The sequence below is a fragment of the Tauraco erythrolophus genome, chromosome 13 (genome assembly GCF_009769465.1).
Source record: "Tauraco erythrolophus isolate bTauEry1 chromosome 13, bTauEry1.pri, whole genome shotgun sequence".
NCBI classification, from domain to species: domain Eukaryota; kingdom Metazoa; phylum Chordata; class Aves; order Musophagiformes; family Musophagidae; genus Tauraco; species Tauraco erythrolophus.
The window spans coordinates 19984174-20008742 of NC_141477.1; the positions used below are offsets into that span (position 1 = coordinate 19984174).

Below are 24569 nucleotides of genomic sequence, written 5' to 3' on the forward strand. Positions count from 1 at the left end.
TTTGGTTTAATCCTAACAAGATTATGGATTCACAGAGATTAAGGTTGTTAGAAGTACCACAGAGCAAACCATATAATCACTACCTTGAAGAGACCATCTGAAGTATTCTGTTTATGGTCACCAACTCATTTAACTTTAAAACCTCTGTGGAGCTTAAAGAGCATTCCCTGTATCTATTTGTGGTAAAAGCAGGCTAAGGATCTGATATTTACTTTGGAGATTAAAATACTTCGCCTGTGTTACAGGAGTGATTTGAAAGCTTCTTCCCTTCACCACCCTGGTAACATCTTTTCTCTATGCTTTTCTAAAGCTTACACTTTTCTTACATCTTACACTTTTCAAGTCACAGCAAAAAGCCAAGTACCCTCTGTAGGAGATTCCACAGGCGGTTTCCAGTTCAAGCCAAAACTACTTTATTAGGTTAAAAACTCACTACTCTTCCTTTCTAAAAACGATCTCACATAAAGCTTACAAGGAGAGCTGTTAAACACTGTGTTTCAGATGAAAACAGATAAAAAACCCTTTTGCTAAACAGCAAGCAATGCATTTGTGTCACACCTACTCCCTGAGGGAATCATAAAGCGAAACATGCATTTCAAAAGTACGCTGGAAATAAAGCGCCTTATTTTGGCACCCAAGGCTTATTGCAGACCACCTCAGACATGCCTACAAGACCAAGACTCGCCACACTTCCATCCTTTTTGACAATAAAGAGTCGGCATGTTCTATGAAAAATGTTAGAGACTGTGCAATGCAACACAGGACCTGCCAACCTCACCTCCCAGCTGAATCCGCACTCCGCACGTGCTGCAGCTCATGTAGAAGGCATTTACAAAGACACGTTAATTTTTCTGATAATACTCCAACTTTGCAACCCCTTCGCACACACTTTGATGACAGTCTAAAACCTCACAAGGAGGGCTGAAGCCTACAGGCGCCTTTTATGGAAAAGTCTGAAGACTACTATAAATTCTTAATTTTCCAAGCTTGCTTTTTGCCAAATGTTTTTGCTGCTACGGGCTATGTTCTTCCAGTTCAGTTACACCCTGCTTTGCGGATAGGCTTAATCATCAAAGTACAATAAAATGATTCACCTTCCTATTGCGTTGATGTGTTTCCACTATAGCAGTAGTAATAATTCCAAACTGAGATATATGTATTTTTTCTACAGAGAGAGAGATTTCTACACTCCTTCACAGTAAATATTTGACTGATACAAGGAGATCTATCACAACTTTAAACTGGTCCTGCTCCCCTTTGGGAAAGTCAAGAAATTATTCACTGTGTCAGTGAATCTATTTAACTTTGCGACAGTAACAAGGTGCCTTTACATATGCATTTCTGGAAAATTGACTTGCCAGTTTATGAACTCTAAGCAGTCTTTAACTTAAAAGTGAAGTATTAAGAGTAGTAGATTCAACAATCCTTTACAATTGTATCATTTTCTAAGGCAACACTTTTTAGTTTAAGACCCCTTTTTTAGAGCTAGATATTATTTCATGTCCACAGAGAGACAGCCTTACTGCTTGTGAGGGCACGACCTTCATTAATGGAAAATAATATCTTCAATGATTCAAACAAAAGGATAAGGAACATAGAGAGCTGATCTGAAAACTCTCTGATGCAATGTGAACTGATAAAGTACACGAAATAATTTTAAAAAGTTGTGAAAAGATAAAGCACTGACTTGTCGCTATTTTGAGCTTTACAATGATGCTGCTAGAAAAAAAAAAAGTAGGATGATTATTTTCAGTATCACTAACATTTAATTTGTGGAGATTTTAAGCAGCACAGGAGCATTTATTCCTTGCTTAACTGCACTTTCATTTTCCTCTCCTCTGCTTTCTAAATCAAAACCAACCCCTCCTAACAGTGCTATAAATTCATTTACGCAGTTGGCTTTCAGCTTACTCTGTACAAACATTTTATCCCGATCTCTAGAAAGTGGCAGGTCTTGATCTCTCTGCCAGCCAAAAAAAAAATGCTAAGAAAGAGTTAGTGTTGTTGGAAACATGGTAGCAACAGCCTCTTTCCCCTTCAATGGAAATGGAAAAATGACAAACACGCAAAACCAAAGGAAAGGGAAACATTACTCTCACATCTTACAGAAGCTTTGATGTATTGCCTTTTCTAGCTGGTTCCTGATTAGTCCAGAGACAACACCTAGATGATGCTGAGATTTTACCTGTGTAAAATCATCACACTGAGGTCTTGCCAAAAGCTTGTGTCAAAGACGGAATCGTTTGTTCCTATAAGTAATGGGAAAACCAACAAACATTGGGCATAACCCCCTTAAAAAGAGTCACGCAACACAGGTTCCTGGGTAACAGGCATTGACACGTCCTCACTGCTGCCAAGAGTGAGGCATCAGAAAAGGGCTACAGGATCAACCGCCAGGAGCCACCCTGGCAGCCTCCCTAGACTGCCAAGGCACAAAGGAGAGCTGGAAAGGCAGATGAGCTCCAGAGCACGTTGAGGCAAGGGCTGGAGGCTGTACAAAGCACAGCGGGTTCCAGCCAAACGGGAGAAAAACAGACGAGGGAGTGAGTGAGGCAAACTCAGAATACAGCAGCTGTTGACATCTCAGTGCACTACGTCAAACCAGCCTGATTTGGTTCACAGCGTTGATTCTCTCAATATCAAGGTAACCAAGTGAGCAGACTGTGCAAACTGGATGGTGCTGGTTAAGTGGCCCAACGAGGTTGATAAAACGAAAGCTGATCAAAATCCTGCAGAAACAACAAGAAGGGAGAGCACATACCACAGAAATCTCTACAGCTTTGTATTCATTTGGGTAAGGGCAGAATCAGAGGGCCAGCAAATTCACGTCCAACCAGCAAGAGCTGTCAAACAAGTGGGGGAAAAAGCCAAAGCAGCAGATCCATGGAACAGTTCCTTTGACTTTGTATTAATTCTGCCACTGTGTTTCCTCAGACCTGAGAAGCAGCCACTCTGAAAAGAAAAGATGACTCTGAACACACATAGTGAGATTAATGTCAACACCTTTTGAAGAGTAGAAAGTTAAATACAGCTGCTGGAGACTGCAGCCACACGACTTCCATATAAATCACACCATCACAGAAGGGGAAGCTGTTTGGAAAAACCCAAGGCAGGCTAAGCTGCAGGAAAACTGTGCAAAAAGCACAATAACAAATTATTTGCTTTCTCTAAGTATTTTCAGATTTATTGCCTACACCTCCAAATTTGTTTTTTGCAAGAAACAGGTAATGAGACCTGCATGAATCCACGCTTAACTGCTCCTTCTTCTCAGACATGCAAACTGAAAGAAGAATGTCAAGCTCAGCTAGGTTTTACAGCCTTCTCAACAGAGAAAGGTCCTTCTCTTGGGTTACAGGGATATTTTGAAAGAAAAAAAAAAATGAAGGAAATAAAGTTCATAATGTCAATGACTGATCTTCCTCCAATAATACTTAACATTGCAGTCACTATCAAGACCATATTTCACAAGTACCCTCTAACAAGCAACTCAGCCTCCTTCCAAAACACAGACTGACCTTGCTAGAATGATCCCTTCCACAGGCAACTGCAGAATTACTTTCATTTCACCTTTTGCAAGAGTAACAAGGAAAGCAGTCCTTTATTTTAACACCAGATTCTCAGAGAGCTTAAACATTATCTATTCATCAAAGCTTAAAAAAAAATAATCTTATTTCTTCTCCTTTGTCATCATTGGTAACACCTGTAACTCAGCTTAAATGTTATAATGACCCTTTTTCTTTTGACCTGGTAATACAATTTTATACTGGTATCTAGGCAATTATTTAATTTTAAATTGTTATTCATGGAGGGACACACAAACTCACTTAGGAAGGAAGAGAGGAGCACATCAAGTACATCAAGAATTCCGGCAGCAAAGAATATTTCATCTGTATCTACCATGACTTCACAATCACCTCACAACACTATTACACCACTCTACAGTACGAGAATACCTTCCTCCCCCATCTCCCGAAATAATACCGTAAATTTATTACTGAGATACCTAAATAACTGCCCTAAAGGGATGGATAATCCCATAAAAGGCACTGGCAAGAGGTTAAAAGTGGCTACCATCTCTGAAATATGTTTCTGTTTCCTCAGCACTGTTTAATACAGAATCTTTAGCTTTGCAATGTTTTGTAGCTCCCCCTTCCAAGTTAATCATAAAAGATGCTCAAAAACCAGGTGGGTCGTATTGTCTGATACGTAACCAAAACTGCCTGATGAGACTAGTGGGACGTGTAATCCTAATGCTCCAGCCAGCACTCAGCAGCAAAAGTACTTGCAGAAATAATGTGGAGTATCTGTACAAACAGGAGACAGCTTTTGGATCAATTACACTCTGTTCAAAAACCACCACAGCTTCCGACAGATCAAAAACCGTGTCTGATTAAACACCAAGAGCTGGCAATACCTTGTCATCCTTGCCTGAACAGATGCTGTGTCTCTGGGGATTATGGGAGAATAAGAAATTCTTTTCTCCCTGTACAAGTCAGGGAGATGCCAGCTCTCCTCCTGGAGCAGTTCTATGGCTACATATGAAGTATGACTGTTATACAACAACTAAACAAGAAAGAGGCAGAGTTAAGACCTTGTGGAGTTACGGATTTGCAAGCCAGAGTCATTTTACTATCACAACTTTTTGCAATCTGTAGCATTCTCACAACACCCGTAAGCATCAGCATGTTACTGCAGTTACCTCAGGAGGAAGAGTTTGCAAGGAGTAAGGTACCAGACTCCTACTCATGTAGAGAGTGTCTCTACTGCGAGGCTGGAGTAGAGAAGCTCCAACATGAAACGCCCTGCCCACTTTAGGGACACCAGCATGACTTACTAATAGCAGTTCTTAAGTCAGTGGAACACGGTGGCTGGCAGTAAAGCTGGCTTGTCCAGAATGGGAAATAAAATGCTTCTTCAGGTCACAGAATGCCACAGGCAGCCACAACCCTAAATGGACAATATAGAATCACAGAACAGTTTGGGTTGGAAGGGACCTCAAAGATCATCTCGTTCCAACATCCCTGTCACGGGCAGGGACACTCTCCACTACACCAGGTTGCCCAAAGCCTCATCCAACCTGGCCTTGAACACTGCCAGGGATGGGGCAGCCACAGCCTCTCTGGGCATCCTGTTCCAGCGCCTCGGCACCCTCAGAGTGAAGAATTTCTTCCTTAGATCAAATCTAAACCTCCTCTCTTCCAGTTTAAAGCCATTACCCCTTGTCCTGTCACTACATGCCTGTCGCAGCTGGAAGGCTTCAGGCGGCTCCAAGCAGACCAATGTTCTAATGCGAAGGCTTCAGGCTCTACTCTAAGGAAGGCCCACACTCCTCCAAGGCTCAGGAGGAAATGCCTCACCCTTAGGAGTAAACGCCCTGCCTTAAATAGTCAGGAGTCACATGATTTGCTAGATGGGTCAAGGCTATTGGTCACTTGACCATCCATCTCCCAGAGTGATTGGCTGACCGCTACAGCACCTGTTTCAAGGTAACTTTCCCAGTGTAACGAGCTACAGGTGTTTCTTAGTTAGCCTGCATAGGGAAAGAACTTTCACAGGATGCTGCAGCAGCCAAAAGGTTTCTCCACACATGCCCTTGTAAAAAGTCCCTCTCCAGCTTCCTCGTAGGCCCCTTTAGGTACTGGAAGGCTGACAGAAGATCTCCCTGGAGCCTTCTCTTCTCCAGGCTGAACAGCCCCAACTCTCTCAGCCTGTCTTCATAGCAGAGGTGCTCCAGCCCTCAGATTGTCTTCGTAGCCCTCCTCTGGACCCGGTCCAACAGATCCACATCCTTCTTATGTCGGGGGCCCCAGAGCTGAACGCAGTACTCCAGATGGGGTCTGATGAGGGCAGAGTAGAGGGGGAGAAATAATAATATCCAAAAAGCTCTTCAGAACACAAGCACACACATTACTTCATTTCATAGCTGCTGTGACCTAACACAATATCTGAGTGCCAAATAAAATGACATATTTCATGCTCAATTATCTTTAGCACTCAGAAAACATTCAGCAAATGAAAAATTCTTTGTTCAGATGGGAAAGAAAGGGATATTCAGCTTTAAATGCAAATTTTGCATAAAATTCAGCATGTCTTGGCGTACTATAACTATTCAAACTTGACCTTTGCAGAATCACCATTCTCAAAACTTCACCAAACAAGTGCCCCTACATCCGTGCATCCTTACAGATTAGAAACTGCTTTACCCAGTAAACAGATCCCGAGATTTACAAGATTAGATTTGCATTTTATGTTATTTCTTGAGTTCTGTTGGCTCCTTCCTTACACAAGTAACTTTACTACAGATATTACTTCTTTCTCAATAAAGCTCACTGCTATGTAAAGATATTATAGCTGTAAAAGTCAAACCACAGAAAGATGGCATACTTATAAACACTGATTAAAATGGCAAAGAAACAAAAAAACCTTTTAAAATAGGTCTTAATGGATAAGATCATATTTGCAGAAACTAAATTGTGGAAAGTGGAATGACGACAGCTGCAACTCTGCTTTTAAATATCCATAATTAAACAGCTATTTTTCCTCTGTCAGAGCTCTGGGACAAAGTCTATTTTTGGCATAAGGCCTCTGAAAACAACGAACTTGGTTCAATTACGCTGGTCCAGTACATATTAAACAAAAAGACATTATGAAACATTTGTATCATAGATTAAAAAAAAACAAACAACAAACACACAGAAAACCTGGGATATATTAAGACAGGAGAGAAATAAGATCACTTGGGCTAGCTTGTCACAAACTAGCAGAGCTTCAGTTACTCAAAATAGAGCAGACTGCCCAGAACTGGTTTTGGCACGTAGTTTTTATTTGCCTTACTTGGATACTGTAGATGTTCTGCTGAACAAGATACTAAGCACCAGAAAAAGAGAGTATCTCATTTACCTGCACATTTACTAGCAAAAAAAAATCCCAGAAGATTTGGAAGAGTTGCAATAGTACATGAAGTCCAGACTTACAAAATAAAAGCTAACTGAACTGTTATCTGAAAGCTCAGTTGTTCCAAGAGAACGTGTCTGTCAGTAATTCCTAAGAGTAGCTCCCAAGGATATCACATCAAGACTAGCACGTATTCCAGGTGTAGCTCAACTGGCTGCATAACAGCAGAAAGGAAATAAATCAGGAGTTATCATCCCACCTGTATGCCAGGTATGCTCTCCAGTGGGCACAGGACGACTGCTAGGACTATGATGCAGCTCAGCTGAGACCTTTGTGAAGAGATGAGAACCTTGAGTTTCCTTGCGAGAGGCTGCCTCTAGACTTTGTGACCATTTCCATCTCATGCTCTACCTCATGCTTATGAGAGGACATCTCAGAAACATCAGCAAAACTCTGATTATCCTTTTAAAAGTCCCTCTTCTAAAAACTGTATTTTGCCCTGTAGCCTGGAAAAGCTTCAGGGGCAGACAGTGATTAGCTGAGGCAAACACCTGCCTCTCTAGCACTGTGCCAACCCAGCTCTGGGCCAACTTTTGTCATTTGTCTCACAGTGTAACGAATGTCTTGAAGACAGTACTACATTTCTGTTTCATGCTTGCACAGCATCTTGTACTGACACTTCTGGTTCATGATTAATGCAAATTACTGATAATAAAAGATTCAAAACATGAATGAAGCATAGCTTCTGGAGTGACTTACAGCTGAAAGCTGTTAGAGGAATCTCTTAGGTCACTATCAGAAATTGGTCTACAAACAAGGCAGCAATCTCTCTGCAAAGGGAACCCCACATGTAACAGCAAGTCATCCATGTTTTCAACATAAATTGCACTACAAGACTAATTTTGTACTACCATTCAAAATACATCATCATTTATCCCTAGGAAAAACAAGTAAAAGCTGGGAAATCAATTCAGATACACTTTAAAATCCTATTCTTACAGAGGGAGAGATGACTATACCTCGTAATTGAGACCTCTGAGTCAAAGCCATCTTTGATATAACTCTATTCAAGAGCTGTATCAGGCCAGCCACTGCCTAGTAGTCACACTCACAGTAACATTCCTGAAGAACACTCAACAACTTGGTACAATATCTAAGGATGTTTCTTCTACAACAGATGTTATTGAAATGAGATTAACTGAAAGAAAGAGAAGATGAACAAAGTTATAAATCTCATTGTCCTCAGCAACAAGTGCTTTAATAGTTGACTGTCTCTGAATAGTCTTCTAGAAGTTTTATTACTCCTTATTAACCTAAAGTTTTAGCCTCGTTTTATTAACGTTGTACTTCACTATGCTCAGTCACTTCAAATTATATAGCAGAGCACGATTAAGAAGTGTTTCAGAAATCCCGCTTTTCCTAAAAAAAAAAACCTCTGCTTACTGCAAAAACCATTTCAATCACTAGTGTTTTCTCTTAATAGCTCACTTCATGCTGGAAGGTGTAGCATGCGCTTTTAATTCAGTGATGCCAGAAAGTCATTCACCTCCTACTGTATCTGAAAAACTGACAAAAACATAGTTGTACAACTTTCCTGTTGAGCATGTTTGGCAGCATTTTTAATAAGAATAATCAAATGCATTAACTGCTTAGACATATAAAACACTAAAACAAAGCATTTCAAGGACCTATTTCTGATTGTTTTTCATACTTTTAGTCTGATTACACAACAAAGATTTTGCTTGTTTTCTAACCCTGAAGGAAACTGGCAGGAAAACTTAGAAATGGCAGGTAGGTATTAATCTTACTCATTCCAGTAAACTTAAATTGACAAAATCCCTTTATAGGCAATGAAACATGTCGAGGAACTAAGGAAAATCTGACTGCTTAAGAGATGTGCTTTCCAACAGGTATGAAGCAAAATTGGAGCAAACAATCAAAAACCTGCTGTCAGTTGCATCTGCATCAATCAGGAATAATTTCACTGACATATCACATGAATTTATAAAAATGACTGCAAATCGCAGCACATTTGTTTCAAAAATCCTTGAAAATACTTTCTTTATAAAAAGTCATTTCCACACAGATTCCATAGCAGCAAGAACACTCAGAAGAACAATTCTTGGTTTTGTTGAATAAAAAAAAAAAACAGAAAAAGAAAAGAAACGAAACTCTCACAGCTTCCCACATTGCCTAATCTTTTAATCTTTGAGAAGATTAGTTTGAAACTACCACCTGATCAGGATGATGAAATTCTACTAGTGCAATTGACTATAAAAAGTGCAAAGCAGAACCAAGCCATTCATATTTATGAAAAGTATAAACCCTTCTGCTATTAAAGCCTTTTCAAAAGATTTTTTTCTCAGTTGCAGAGGAAGGTTCTAAACCCTTAAAGTTTTAATCAAAAGAGTAGCAAAAGCAGCAGAAAAACATTAGCCGACAAATCAAGAACCCATGTTTTAACTGTTTTTGTTAGAAGTCTGTTAGAAGTTGAATTAGAATAAAGATGCTTAAAACACATTATGCGAACTACTTCTATGAATTCATTATAGCACACGTGCTAATTGCAACCACAAGGATTAAATTACATCACAACGTAACGAAGGTTTTTTTAACTGCTTGCTGACTGTACATCAGTTGGACACTTAATTTAGGCTACATATTTTCCAAAGGACTCTTTCGTTCACTACAGTTGAGTGGGCCAACAATTTCAGCACCCCAGTTGCAGAAAATCTATTACAATACCAGAAAAAAATAAAAATTATGAACGTCTTTTTTAAAAACTGTGAACCCTTACTAATCTGTTTAAACGTTAATTAGGAACAGCAAGAGGAAGTCCGTGTTTATGTGATAGAATTGTCAGATCATAAAGTCATTGCTTCTGTATGCCAACTTGGAATTTAAATCACACTTAATAATTCATAGTCATGAACCTTGATACAACACTTAACAGCTTAATCCTTTAATTTCTCACATCGCTTTTCCTTAGTTATGAGGTGTTCCGGGTTGGATCTCCCGCAAGCAAGGATCTAAAGGGTCAGCTTTTAACAGAAAGGTTTGAGAAGAGGCTAAAAAGGAATGGAGAGGTGGTCAGTTACCCAGTTATCGATCATCCTTTCAGACACAGAAAGCTGCTCCACTGAACACAGACGAGCTTTCACCCCAGCGTACTCTGCAAAAACTAATCAAAGCCGAGCAGGCGAAAGGCACAAAGGAACTTCAGACCAGAGGTGTAGGGCAATTTAAAAGAAAAAAATCCCCGCGTCTTTCTGAGCAGGGCGGGAGGGCTGTTCCGCGGCCGAAGGATGCCCAAAGCCCGACAGGTTGGACTCGTCGCGCCCACCTCCAGCGCGGCCGGACCTGCACACTTACCGCACTCGCCAGCTCCGCGCCCAGGCAGAGGAGCACCAGCACCAGCGCCCTGCAGGGAGGCAAAGGGAACAGAGTCACCCGCCGGCCCGGGGGGCACCGGCGGGCACCGCGGGGACGCGCCCGCCGCGCCTCGGCACTCACCCTGCGCGCCGCGCGGCCGGCGGGGCAGGGGCGCCGCCGCGGCCCATGCTCCAGGCGGTCTGCGGGGACGGCGGAGAGAGGCAGCCCGGGTACGCGCCGCTGCTGCCAGGCGGGCACCGGCTCCGCGCCGCCGGAGGAAGAGGAGGGCCCGCCGCCGTCACTCGGGGCGGGCGGGCGCCTTGCGCGGCCGCGGGGCGCGCACGTCGGGGGCCGCCGCCGCTCACCTCCGCGGCGAGGCCGCCTCGCCGGCTCCTTCCCCCCGCTGCGGCGGGGGAGCGAGGGGGCTTCGCCCTGGGGGAGCGGCCGGGCTGGCCTCGCCGGCGCTGCCCGTTCGGGGTCGGCCGCCGTGCGCTGCCCCGCGGCGCCCCGCTCCCCGCACCGGTGCGCGCCGTGCCAGAGCGTGCCCGGGCAGAAAGTTTGCGCGGTCTTGGCCGGGGCGTCGCACCTGAGCGGGGCCAGGCAGGGCGGGACGGGACTGAACCGGGCGAGCCGCGCCAGCCGCCCCGCGCAGCCCCAGCCTCCACCTAAGGTACGACCCAGCTCTACCAACAGCTGCCCTTAGCCTCACGCACTGAGGTGCCTCCGCCGGAGAAAATAGTCCGGGGTCCAGCTGCTGCCCACCCGCTGGCGGTATGGGCGGGGAGAGGCAGGCGCCCGCCCTTCGAGCCAACAAAACCCCGCGCCCCGCGGGAAGGGTGGCGATAGGGAATCACGGCCGCCGTAGAGCGGGGCGGCAGCGCTCCCTGCCCCGCACACCACACGCGCGCACCCTCCGCCGCCCGCCCGCCCGCCCACGGTGCGGATGAATACTGTGGGGCAAGTAGTCCCGGGAGGACTTGAGCCGGGAGAAGCGGGCGAGTGCGGCAGAGGGGCGGGCGCTGGCATCGAGGTGGCCGGCGGGAGCCGCTGGGAGGGAGCCGCGCTGCCCCGCCGGGCTATGCCTGCGCCGCAGGGCCGGCTCCGGAGCTCGTGAGCGGGCAGGATGGAGCCGCGGTGGCGGAGCCGCAGCCTAGCTGCTGGCTGCTTGGTGCTGCTGCTGGGGTGCTGGGGGCCGGAGGAGGCTGTGGCGGCGGTGAGTGCGGGGTGCCCTCCCTGTTCTCCTCGGGCGCGGCGGTAGTGCAGAGCCTCGGGGGGAGCTTTGGAGCCCCTTCAAAAATGGGGTGGCCGAGGGTGGGCGCGCTGGGGCTGGGGGGGCCGCAGTGGGGCCGCGGCCGCTGACAGGAGCCCGGCGGGCGGCGGCGCGAGGCCGGGCCGCGCGCGGGAGCGTCTCTCCTCGCAGCCCTCAGGTGTGAGGCGCTCCCGGTCGGTCCCTTCCTGGGCGCTGCCCTCCTCGGCGCCGGGCCGCTTCTCCGCGGTGCCCGCCTGCCGTTGGCACGCCCGGGTGCGCCGGTGGCTGCGGGGAGGCAGGAGGGAGCGCGGGTGCGAGGTCCGGGCGAGCTTTGTGTGTGCGCGCTCCGAGCCCGCTGTCCCTCCAGGACAAAGGAGGAGAAATTCCCCCTCTGCCTTCTCCTCCCCAACCCCACCCCGCGGACCCTCGCGGAGAGGTGTCCGAGCTCTTGCCGTGAGCCTTCACCTGCATCCGCAAGTCACCCCCGGCCGCGGCAGGGCGCGGGAGGCTGAGGGCACGGCTTGCCCGAGGACTGCGCCTCAGAACGTGACTTGGTTTCCCTGAGAGTTGTGCTTCTGTCTGCCTAAAACCCGAGCTGAGATGCTAGCGGCGGTGCTCGATGTGTGCAGGGCTGCAGAGGGTGCACAGTAGGTGGCCTGGAGAAGAATTTTGTTTTCTCTCTTTGGGAGAGGGATGCTATCGCAGCTTCCATGGAGTGGCCGGGCCTTGAAACTGAGAGGAGGGAGAGGTGATCACTAGCTTCTCGTGTCAAGGTAATTGACCAAGACCTTCAGCTGGTAACAAATGGTGAAATTAACTAAAAGGCTCATACTTTAACATGGGTTAATTTTATGTTTTTACAATCCCTTCCTCTGGCTGTTATCTTTTAAAAAATTCACTTGGAAATGAAACTGCATCCAGATTTCTGTTGCTTAGGATTCCTGTCTAGTTGAAAAATCAGAATATGTTATGGTAGTAGGTGTAGAATGCCTTTCTGCTGCTCTTTGCTCCCCCTTCCCCCCCCCCCCCATTTTGTAGTTAGAGCTGACAAAATCTTATTTGTCTTGAACTCTCCTTTGAAGTGCATTCCTTTACAGTGAAACTTCGTAGACCTTTCATCTGCCCTTCCAAAAGGCAAAGACTAGCCATAGTATATTCCCTTTCTCTTCTGCCCCTCCTTCTTACCATGCCCAGGTGTGTACCCAAGTGTGATACCAGTGCTTACTGATTTGGAGAACTGCTTGTTTCTGTGTTGTCTGTAATACTAGTTCTGCTGCTCTCTTAAGGACCACCTTGCCTCAGGCTACTTCCCGTAACTTTCAGCCCCAAAGAAGGATCTGGTCAGTCCCACCTACAGGACTTCACTGTTTCAGCAGGTGGGGATTGAAGATGGGGAGGTTTGTGTACATAAATGTGGCCCCTTGCTTTCTTCTGGAAAGTGTCCGAGCAGAGTTTTGTGTGTGTGATTGGAGGGAATCTTTGGAGTTTGGGAAGGGAACCTGTAGGCCCCCTCCTCTGCCTTGGGAGAAACGAAGAAAGAACAAAAGACAATGGTGGAATTCCTGGTTCTCAATGCTACCTTGTGCCACAGCCTCTCTTTTAGGATGAGTTCCCCTGGGGATTTACTACTCCATAGTGAGATGAGATTAACTGAAGACCCAAGGGCTAGTGGGGCTGGGGGAAAGAGAGATGCTGCTGTTCCAATCCACGTAAATCCTTCAGATATTTTGTCATAAAGATCTAATGGTTTCGCAATACTTCTGCATTCTGATGTCCTTGAATCTCCAGTGAGGACAGCACTAAACAATGCTGATCCTTATCCATGAGGATCAGTATTTTATTTTTGTCATTGTCAGAAAAGGTTTAATTAACACTGTTACAGTGTTCTTGATACACACTTTCTCTTCTGTGAATTTCGTTTTGGGGATAAATCTTGCAGGATGAGTTCAAGTCATTCTGGTGTCCTTATTGAAATAATATCTAAAACTGTTATTCAGCCTCGTAATACTCATTTCAGGCACAGAAGTCCTACCTCATACACTATTTTAGCAATCTGGAGCAAATATGGCTACATGATCAGTTATAAGGTGACAGAATATAGTTGAGAGTCATCTGCCAGTGCAGACATCATAGGGAAATCCCAATGTTTTAATAAAAAAAAAAAATTATTACCAAAACCTCATACTTGGGTAGAGATGAATTTAGTTGTTTAGATTTCCTTGTTGGATTTGCATAGCCCATCATCTAAACTTGGTGAGTAGTACGTGGATCATGCTGTGCACTCTTGTGCCGGCTCATTCTTGGTATAGAATGAAGCGTGTGGTTACTGGTGAACAGCGTAAAAGTAGCTGGGAGTCTGAGAAAGGTTTTACTTTAGAGTGGGAGAATGAATGAGGTGGAAGATGGTGTCATGGAGTGATTTCAAGTTATACTATAAAAAAAGCTGCTTATAGTGTATGTTAGGGGACAATACTATTGCTTAAGTGCCCTGGTGTTTTTAATGCAAATCTACATACATGTAGATTACCAATTAGTTCTTCCTATGATCAGAACTTTTTTCCTCTCCTAGCAAGTTTACGCTTGCACTGTGTTATAGAAAAGCGATTGCAAGTTGTGACTGGGAAATCTATTTAATTAAAGAAGATAGATGGACTAGATTCTCCAATTGTGCTAATCTGTGAAACTCACTTGAAGTTGGTGACTGTCTATTGGCTTATATTGAAAAAAGTTTCCCTCGTAGTTATGGCCTAGATTTTTAGAGTGTAAATAAACTATGTCAGCTCAAAAGTTATCAAAAATGAAGTAACTTCTGCAATGTCTTTTTTCTTTGCCTTCCATTATAACTCCAGTTTGACTGAAAATGTGGGGATGAAAACAATTGTTCAAATATAAAGCAGGCTGTCAAGATGAGTGTCATTTATGTTTAAGAAAGTAATGTGCTATTCATGGAAGTTCTCCAAGTTTTGTTGGTGTGTTTTTTTGCATTCGGAGGTTACCATGTATGTAAATATGTGCTGCCATGTCATTAGTTACAATGTGCTTGATTAATATGGTTAATTTGTAAATGGTGCTCATCTGTGGTTCTCTTGTTTGGCCGAACTATTTTATTGTGGTAGTGGTGGTTATTTCCCATTTCGTAACTGACTGTGGCTCTTTCTGCTTTTACAGACCTAGCTTTCGTAACTAGAAAGAAATGGATGCTAGCTTTTAGGATTCAAAAAGTATTTCATCCTGAAATTCCGTGGATGTGTCTTGATTAGTCATGCACAAGACTCTCCGTTTCATAACATCAAGGCTCAAGCTTTCCTGCTTGCAACTTGTCACTTGTCATGCGTTTTGCTTTTGAACTTTCATGGCTCTTGGTTAAAGACAGGTGGTAAAGGTTATACTTCGATGTGTGTTCTGGCATGTAGTAAATACAAACAAATCAAAGGAATCCAGAATGAAAACGTAGGAGCCATTTGGGCCATAACAGGATCTTTTGCTGCTGTGCATACAGAATCATTGTGTCTTATTCAGTTCTTCTGCAATGATGAAAGTAGCCTGATAGTTCAGTGCACGCTGCTAAGCTCTAATTTTCCTGATCATGAATGAATTAATCTACTCACTGAAAACAATTATTTAAGTCACTTACCTTTTTTTTTAAAGTATAAAGGGAAATTTTCCTAGGACAAAGTGTTAATTTATTTAACAATAAATGTAAATTTACATAGTGATCCTTTTCCATTGTGAGTAAACAGTAATGCTTACTGTAATGCGATTAGTTGCTGTTGGTTTTACCAGAACACTTAGAAACTTTTCTGTATTACAAAACAACTGAAATGGGTAAAAACACCCCATCAAATCTAATGTGCGTATTTTCTTGTCTGGGGCGAAGTGCGGTAAAGCGTCTGTTCCGCACGTACAGCGAAGATGTATTTGTGCGTTTTTAGTTTCGTTCACCTAGATTGAAATGCTTCCTTCCCTAATTGCACCGACTGTGTAAACTCTCCGCTGGTATCGCCGCATAACCAGATATCCAGGTAACACTCACGCGTTCTAGGAATAGTGTTACGCAAGCGTACCGCATGGAAAGCAGCCTCTGCCAGGGATGATGATACCAGACTCTCCGCTTTGAATGGAGACACTTTTTGTCTTTTTATCTATGGACTTAGGAATGTTTGAAACCACCGGGGTGCTTTTAAGTTCTTGCTGTATGCGGTATTTGGCCATCTGATGTTGACTGCGCTTTTCTGTGCCACAAATCATCTCTTCTCAAGAGTACTTAAATAAAACTTGTTCGAAAGATACAGTGCTGGTGCAGTTTTAAGGATCCTTTAGCCACCTGTGAAAGGTTAGCAATGCAATGAGACCTTATTAAATATCAATGGTACAGTGCAGCTTCTGAAAAAGGACGTGGACCAAGCATCCTGGTTGTGTAATTGCCAAGTGTGTGAAATGCGGAGGAAAAACTTCAATGTAATGTGAAATTATCAACAGAATAAACATTGCTGAGCTGAAGAAGAAAGCATCCTGTTATAAAAGAGTTATAATGCTTATTAAAAAAAAATAGTTCTTTGCAATTGTCTTGAGTCTCTCTCAGAGAACTTGTGAGGAGATGCAAGAAGCAAAATCTGGGGGATGTGATCTTGATTTTAGGAGACAGATATTGGGCAGTTAAGTAATTGCAAAGCTGTATTACAGATGAAATATTTTAGCTTAAACTTCCTAATGCTTTAGCATCTCTCCCTCTAAAAGGCATGATAATTAAACTGTAACGTGCTAACAGACATAACTTTAGTCTGCTTGGAGAAGGCTTTGCTATTGTGTGACTCAACTTACGAAACGGTATCTCTGTTGCCGTGATTTGAGTGGGAGACTGGGCTGAACCTCCCGAGGCCCCTTTCAGCCTGCATTATCCTGTCAGTCTGAAACTATGCGAGGGTGCAGTTGTGCTCCTAGGTGTCATTTCTGTTAAAACAGAAATATACATATCCTATAGTAAAAAATTAATCGTAATTGTGAGTGGAAAGGTTCATATTTACTTAAATTCTTTTTTTGGTTGCAACTAGTCAAGAAACCATCTCTTAAGTTGTCAGCACAGCAACATTCAGAATTTTGCTTTTTGTATTCCCTTTTTGTGGATGGTGTCTCATGCAGTGTGTGTTAGTGTGTTTTTCTGTTACAATGTAACAAAAGAAAAATAAATTTTAGTGGCAGCATTGACAATGAGTTTTTTTCACCTGAAGTGTGTGTTTGAGAAGTCAGAAAGAGGAACTCTAAAGCTATGGATTTTGGCTGACTTGAAGGAAATAGCCTTCAAGGCTTGTAGCTATTGCAGCTCTGTTGGATTTCTCTCTTCATCTCCTTTTCTGATTTGGAGGAGAAGGAAATAGTTTAGTCTCATCTGCATTTTGTTTCTTTTATCTAATCTCTACGGAGAATTAAAATGTCGGAGTTGAATTACAATCTATACTCTCTTCTGGCACCGTAAAAGGCATCGGTGTGCAACGCATTTAAACTAGAACCAAAAGTAAAATAGCTATTATCTACAAAGTGACTCTTGTAGCTAGACCTGTGAAACTGCCCTACTGTAGTCTAGTATGACCCTACTGTGTGCTAGACCAGCTCTGCTGCTGCAGCTCTGCTGGAACCCCTGCTTTCCTCCTCTTAGCTTTCCCCGAGATAAGCAAAGCTCTCGTTACCTCCCTGGCTGGAAACAGGTGAGTAAGTCTGTTTGCCAGTGTCTGTGTCTGTCAGGACTTTCTGCTGAAATTGGAAAGTGTGTTTATTCTAGAATTGACTTTAGTTGTTATCAAGGTGAATCTTAGTTTTAAATCACACCACTAGTTTAGAGAAAGACACTTGTGCTGTACTGCTACTGCTTCCTAGGGAACCTGGGTGCTTTTGGAAACCGGACTCATGCAACCCTTAGTTGCAGCTGAGACGTACGCAATAGACATCTCTTCTCTAGCAAGACCAGTGAGCATGGAAGAAATCCGTGGTTTGTGTTAAAGTGCTTCACTGGTATGAAACTAAAACTTGAATCTCTTTCCGTCTTGTTACTGTAATAGTTGCATCTCTCACCCTCTCGTGCTGCATTTGGACATGTAGTTATGATAGCTGAGATCACTGTGGTGACTCGGGTAGAAGAATGTGAAGGCTGACTGATCCTTTTGCACCTCTTGCCCAGAGTTAAGGCAAGATGCTGCTGACTGCTTCATGGACTCACTTGAGAGCCATGGCAAACATCAGCAGAGCTCTACTGGAACAGCTTCATTGAAGAGCTTGAGACTAGAGCAGTTCATGAGAAAGGTAAAGCTTGATAGAGGTTCTTCAGCTCAGTGTTTTAGGAACTACTGCTGTAAGTGACATAAGTTATATCTTTTTAGTACTTTTATATAGAAAATAAAGCAGAACTACACAGACTTTCCTTTATAGCTTAATTTTCAGCTTGACTAACTGCCTTTTTGTGTGGTTGCTGGGCTAGGTGAAAATACAAGAACCTTAATGTCCTAAACATAAAATTCGGCTTTATTTGGCAACCATAGTGCTGAAGTGAAGCAATTTGCCAATGTTTGTACTGAAAGTCATGAGCTTTCAGTATCAACACTGTGTGGAGAGTTTCTTGTTTGTTTTTGACAGACTCCTGTTTCTATTTCAAGTCTTTGAGGAGCTTCAAGTACCTTGGAGGACTGGCGGCATTGAAGGGCAGAAGCTTGTAGATGGTGTCGGAAATGTTGCGTTGTATGTTTTATAACTTGAGTTACCTCTGTGCCCTCTCTAACTGGTAGTTGTGTGGCTGGGAAGCCAAAGCTTTCTGTTCACCTTCTAGTGCCTTCACAAATATATAAGCTTCTTATACGTAAACATGTGCACTGGTAATATGTGTCAGTACGTGTATTTAATACAGCCAAGTGCGGTTTGCATCCTTCTGTCAACAGGAGGAAATAAGGTCACTGAGTTTCTCTTGCAACTCAAGAAGAATCCCCAGCACTTGAATAACAACAATGGGTTTTGAGTGATGTTTCAAGCCATTAGTAAGGTGTTTGGAGTAATCGGTGTCCTGGGTTTGTTCCCAACTTCTGATCTGGGAAGATCTTCTCTTTTTATCATTACTTTGCCTGCTTGAAAGCCTCTGAAACTGTTGTGAGAAGAGTGTTGGGTTTTTTGCTTGCCTATGATGCTATAGGCTGGCAATCTCTTTTCCCGTGTTATCTCCTTCATCTGTTTGTAGAAAACTCCTACTATGTCTTAATCTAGAAAGACGTTGCTTCTGTTTCTTAATTTGTATGCTAGTTTAAACAAAAATAGTGACTTGGAATCCAGGACTACTTAAAAGACCAATGCCAGATGCATTTTTTTTCACTCAATTGTGGACTTATAGGTCCTACTATTTTAATAACTACTTGTTGCTAAACAAATTAACTTTATATTAAATGCTTTCTGGCAGTATGTCTTTTCTCCCTGTGGTGAAAAAAGTTCTGAGTCCATATATTTAACTTCTATCCCAAATACTGTTTTCTTTGTTGTTTTCCTGGTAGTTGTACTCTTGTCCTTCCCTTATTTTTTTAATCAAGCTAGGGCAATTAAGAGTGATGATTTTGATAATATATGCTGGACTACTTTGTATTTCTCTAGTACTCTGAAAAATGTCAAAAGTTTACAGTATATTCAGAACAGTTAGTTTTATTACCATTCATTCTGGTTCTTAGCCTAACTCCTGCATTCTGGGTGAAAATACAACAAGCATCAGTTATTGATTACATAAAGCTGTGAAGCTTAAACAACCATTAATTCAACACTTGCATTTGGTTATTTTTTGACCACCTTGTTAGCAATGAAGGCTAATATTCCTTCGTTAAGGAAGAAATATATTGACAACCAGTGAAGAAGAAACTATCTAGCATCAGTCTGTCTACTAACTACTGCATTGATTCTTCGGAAGCAAACTTTTCTTTTTATGTACTTAAATCCTGCAGGTGTCCAATAGAGAGGAAGAAAAAGACCACCCTGGGCAATAAAGTGCACTCTTTCTGCACCTTGAAATAAAGTAGCAATTATTAAAAACCACAATTAAATGGCTTTACTTAAAGCAATGGAAACTAACGTGACCTGCAGGCAAGGCTAGACAAGTCTTCAGCTCCCAGAAAATTTGATTTTCTGACAAGAAATACCACTGCAAAACAATGTGTGGGTGAAGGAGCTTATGAACTCAGTTTAAAACCCTTTTAAAAATAATCCTGTTCATGGGGCAGTGATCTTTCTTGAGTCAACTTATTTTGAACCAACCTGTTGTGCAGAATGACAGCAGAAACCATTGTTTCTGAAAGACGAAGTAACTTGTAGCTGTCATTCAGACAACATGAATTGACTTAATCAGAGAAAATACTTGTTCTGAATTAGTTTAAGAACACTTCTCTTGTATATTGAACCTTAAAGGGCAAAGGTAAGGAGAAGGAGGCTTCTTCGCTGGACTAAAAGATGAGAATTTATTTTGCCTTCTCATATGTCTTTTCATCCAGTCACAGTGTAGTCAGACATGAGGACAAAACCTGAGGTTCTGCAAAGTCATTACTTCTTTTTAATTCTTAAGTCGTTAAATATTTAAAACGTCAAGGAGAAAAATCTAAAGAGGATGAGTAAATTTGCAAGGCTTGAGTGTTTTTTGTTTTGATAGTCAGCTTAACTTCAATATTCTTTCGACCCTTTCTTAATGGGGAAAGCAGTGCCTTGAAAATCTGTAGAAGACTGCCCAAAGTTGCCCAGGCACACAGTGAAAACATTGATACAAAAGATGTTTGTGTGAGTGGGGATGTTTTTGTGTCTTTGACAGAAGGAAAAGTGTGTGTGTATATATATATAGTGTCATTTAGTTTCCCATCCAGAGTGCTTATGGAAATTTCTTGGCAATAGAATTGGTGACACTCCTGAGCACATCCACAAAAATCTTGAAAGTATCTTTTCTGTTCTAAAAGCTTTCAAACTCTTAAAGCAATAGTAGTAACAAAGTGTTAAAACGTCTACATCTAAAGTATGAATTTTTGTATCCTAAGTGAACCTAGAAGATTCCTTAACTTTAGGCTTGAATGAGAAAATGCTTGTTGACAGGTCTAGTCATGCTCGGAAGACATGTATTTTTAGAACATCAGCATACTGTACCTAAGAGTGAGAGTAATCAAACAGGTGTCTTTAAAGAATCTTAAATTGCTAATACACTATTAAGTAATTGTGGAGGAACACCACAGCCAGTCATGGAAGTGATGGAAATAGTGTTACTTTTTTTTCTCCTTTTTAAACAGCCAGACTAAGCAAATGTGTTTAACATCAATAAGATGGTAGATCACTGTGAACATATTGTCTTAAACTTCATTGTAAGCTTTTCAGTGACTTTTTTGTCTTGATGGCAGAAAAGATTATGTTGATAATTTTGGCAGAAAATTATTTAAAGTAGGAAGGAAGCCCTTGAGCTTTCTAGTGCTGTTCAGGAGTGTACCAGAGACAAACTCTTAAGTTACCAAACACTAATATGGAAATGAAATAAATACTGTGTTATTGCTAGTTGCTAAAAGGATTCAGAGGACAAATATAGAAGGTGGATGTTTAAAGTATAAAGATTAATTTATGAATGCTAATCATTGCAAGCTGATAATGAAGTCTGGAAAAAATATTCTTCAGTCATGCCAGATTTTGCTGCACTTGAACAGCAGTTTTCATTGGTCATCATAAATATGCTGTCTAAGAAGCTTCAGTTACTTGCTTTAGAACACTCATGCTGTCCAAACTTCTGTCCAAACTAGTGTGTATACTGAAAATGCTGTAATCTTTGGACAAATTTCTCTAGCTTTTTGGCTGTCTGCTTCAGACTGAGCATTTTATTTCATGTTTCATACTGTGATAACAGGTACTGATCAAATGTTTGACATGCTTGATATCTGCAATGTGAGCTGCAGTTGTACCTTGGTAGTTCTTTCAGTTCTGATTCTGTATTCCCTTCAGCTTTGCAGAGCTGGAGACTTTTAGTAACTTTACTATCTTCTGTGCTTTACTGGAGAGAGTAAGCATAGAAAACTGTATTGGGTTTCTGTGGCAAGGTTCTGGTAGCAGGGAGGCTACAGGGGTGGCTTCTGTGAGAAGAGGCCAGAAGCTTCCCGTGTCTGATAGAGCCAGTGCCAGCCAGCTCCGAGACAGACCCACCACTGGCCAAGGCTGAGCCCATCAGCGATGGTGATAACATATTTAAGAAGGGGTGTGGAGGGGAATCAAACTACTGTGCAACAGCAGCTAGGAAAGAGGAGTGAGAATGAGAGGAACAACTTTGCAGACACCAAGGTCAGTGAAGAAGAGTGCTTCAAGTGCTGGAGCAGAGATTCGTCTGCAGCCTGTGGTGAAGACTGTGGTGAGGCAGGCTGTCTCCCTGCAGCTTGTGGAGGTCCATGGTGGAGCAGAGATCCACCTGCAGCCCATGGAGGACTCCACGCCAGAGCAGGCAGATGCCTGAAGGAGGCTGTGACCCTGTGGGAAGCCTGTGCAGGAACAGGCTCCTGGCAGGACCTGTGACCTCATGGCGGACCCATGGTGGAGCAGTCTGTTCCTGAAGAACTGCAACTCATGGGAAGGACCCATGTTGGAGAAGTTTGTGGAGGCCTGTCTCCCATGGGAGGGACCCCATGCTGGAGCAGAAGAGTGAGAGGGAAGGGGTGGCAGAGACAATGTGTGATGAACTGACCGCAACCTGTATTCCCCATCTGCCTGTGCTGCTCAAGGGGAGGAGGTAAAGAAAAATCAGGAGTGAAGTTGAGCCTGGGAAGAAGGGAGGGATGGGGGGAAAGGTGTTTTAAGATCACTATCCCGCTGTTACTTTTAACAATAAATTACATTAATTTCCCTGAGTCAAATCTGGTTTTGCTTGTGACAGTAATTGGTGAGTGATCTCTCCCTGTCCTTATCCTCACCCGTGAGCCTTGTGTTAGATTTTCTTTCCCCTGTCCAGTTGAGGAGGTGGGGTGGTAGAGTGGCTTGGTGGGCACCTGGTGTTCCTCAAAAGTTAACCCACCACAAAACCATTATTGAATTTAACTGAATACTTTTACTGAAACATAGAGAACAAAATTAAAAAGTGCTAAAATTCCAAGCTTGTGATTTATTATAGAGTCCTAGAAAAACTTAGACTGGAAGTATAATCCTGCTGCTCTGGAGGCTGGATTAGGTGACCTCTTGCTCAAAGCAGAGCTGTCTTCAAAGTTCTCTATTTGTTCTGATAGTTGCAGACTAAAAGGATATTGCAACAGTGTCTTCTATTCCAAACCTTGTTTGCTGTACGAATACAGTTAAAACTTTGGAAGTGTTCCATATTCAGTGCTTGTAATTAACCTACTGGTTACTGCCGGATATTGCAAAACTGCAACAGGTTATTTTCTTGGCGTATGTTCAGCTCGAAATAGCACTTGTGGGAGTTGGTATACTCCCTAAAACAGGGTGCCTGGGGGAACACTTTCCCTTAGAGAAAGTGACTTTCTGTTTCGGAATCTGTACAAATGCCAGGGGCTGTTTCTTATTCCTGCCAAGCTTCAGACTGAACTGTGTCTCAAGTTTTAATAAGTCTTGAGGGCTGTTTCCTGGGAATGGATCTCCTCACTTGAATTACTGTGCTAGTGTAGTGGGACCATGTGTGCGCTCTCCTGGCCTACTCCCACTTTTTGAAACTGACGGTATCCTAGTGCAATGTTGCAAGGAAGACAGCTTACTGACATCCTCAGACATGGTCGGAGAATCACCTTACTGAGATACGTTAGGTCAGATACTGACTTACTACTGCGTAAGCTGCAGAGTGACTGTCCATAAAATCAGTACTGGAGAGAGCAGTAACTAAATTCACGTGTGTCAAAGCAAGGAGAAGCTTAGTGCTGCTGGTGAAGACTTCCTCCCTTCCCAAAACAACTAGTACTCAACTGTTTACACAGCATCCATTGAAAGGGACACTTTGCTCACAAGTTTTAAGTGGATGGGATCCTTCTAACTATTCTGAAAAATGAATATTTGGGTTACACGTTTTAGTTTGTCTTTATTAAAGCATTATATGGTGCAACTTTTATGTACTCATCATATTCTACTGAAATGTTTTTATTACTGAACTGCTCAGGAGGAATGCTCCATTGTGACTGTTTCTAAAAAGAAATATATATTTTTATAGTCTAAGGGAGCAATAAGACAAAATACAGAAGAAATTATTATAAAGGCTTAGATATCAGCTTCTGTTTGAAGTAAATAAAAGTGCATTTCCTTTCCCTCTGAACTCCCTCTATCACTGATCAGATTTAGCCTTTCCTACTCCTGATACAATGTTAATACTTAAAAACCTGTTGGTTTTTCAATGCTTTTTGTAAAGATCTTATATATGATCCTTTTAGCTACTTCTTTGGTGTGGGTTCAAAATTTTTTTTTTAATGTAGCAAGTCTCTGACAAGTGTGACTTAATTCCCAGGGCATGCTTTCTCTTTAGTGATGATCAGTGCAAAGCAAATGTAATGATTCTCAGGGTAATGTAATGTATAGCCGCCAGACGTAACTTCTCTAGTGTAAGAGAATGAAATCTATTTCTTCTAATCGAGTTTGAATATCTAATTCCAAGATCTGTGTGTGCTAGGTAGTGATTTGTTATCACTAGCCTGCAGCTGTTTCTTCCAGCATTTTAAAGGCAATAAAATACATTCAGGCCCCCTTTTTCTCTGCCCCTGTGAAATATTCCGTGGGAAATTACTGTTGTGATCCCCTGTATCACTATAAGGTCACTTACTCGTAGCAAGAAGCACTTCACTTGAAGTGACAGACGCTCTAAGGAGACCCTGAGCTATTGCTAGCACATGGCCAGTGCTTTAGTAAGCGAACTGGAGAGGCTAACACTGAGGGCTGTTGTTGACCTGCTGAAGTTAGCATGGGAGTTCCTGAGCAGGCATCTGAGAGCTGCCACTAAATATCGAACTTTTACCAGCTTGAGAGATTTCTGAACCAGTGTGGATGAAAAGAAAAGAGCCTCCCAACTCATTAGGTCCTGGTGCTCTGTTCTTTTGGAAAT

At 42.8% G+C, this 24569-nt stretch overlaps 2 protein-coding genes across 2 annotated transcripts in view; one reads left to right on the forward strand and one right to left on the reverse strand.

Annotated features, from left to right (window-relative positions):
* Positions 1 to 11292, reverse strand: part of COL4A6 (collagen type IV alpha 6 chain) — a 136193-nt gene extending 124901 nt beyond the window's left edge. The window contains exons 1-2 of the mRNA XM_086619911.1: positions 10980 to 11292; positions 10267 to 10931 (exon numbers count right to left, since the gene is read on the reverse strand). Of these exons, the coding sequence (XP_086476037.1) occupies positions 10267 to 10931; positions 10980 to 11292 (978 nt within the window). The remainder of the gene's footprint in view (positions 1 to 10266; positions 10932 to 10979) is intronic.
* Positions 11293 to 11389: 97 nt separating this feature from the next.
* Positions 11390 to 24569, forward strand: part of COL4A5 (collagen type IV alpha 5 chain) — an 82098-nt gene continuing 68918 nt past the window's right edge. Inside the window, exon 1 of the mRNA XM_086619853.1 lies at positions 11390 to 11479. Coding sequence (XP_086475979.1) covers positions 11390 to 11479 — 90 coding nt within the window. The remainder of the gene's footprint in view (positions 11480 to 24569) is intronic.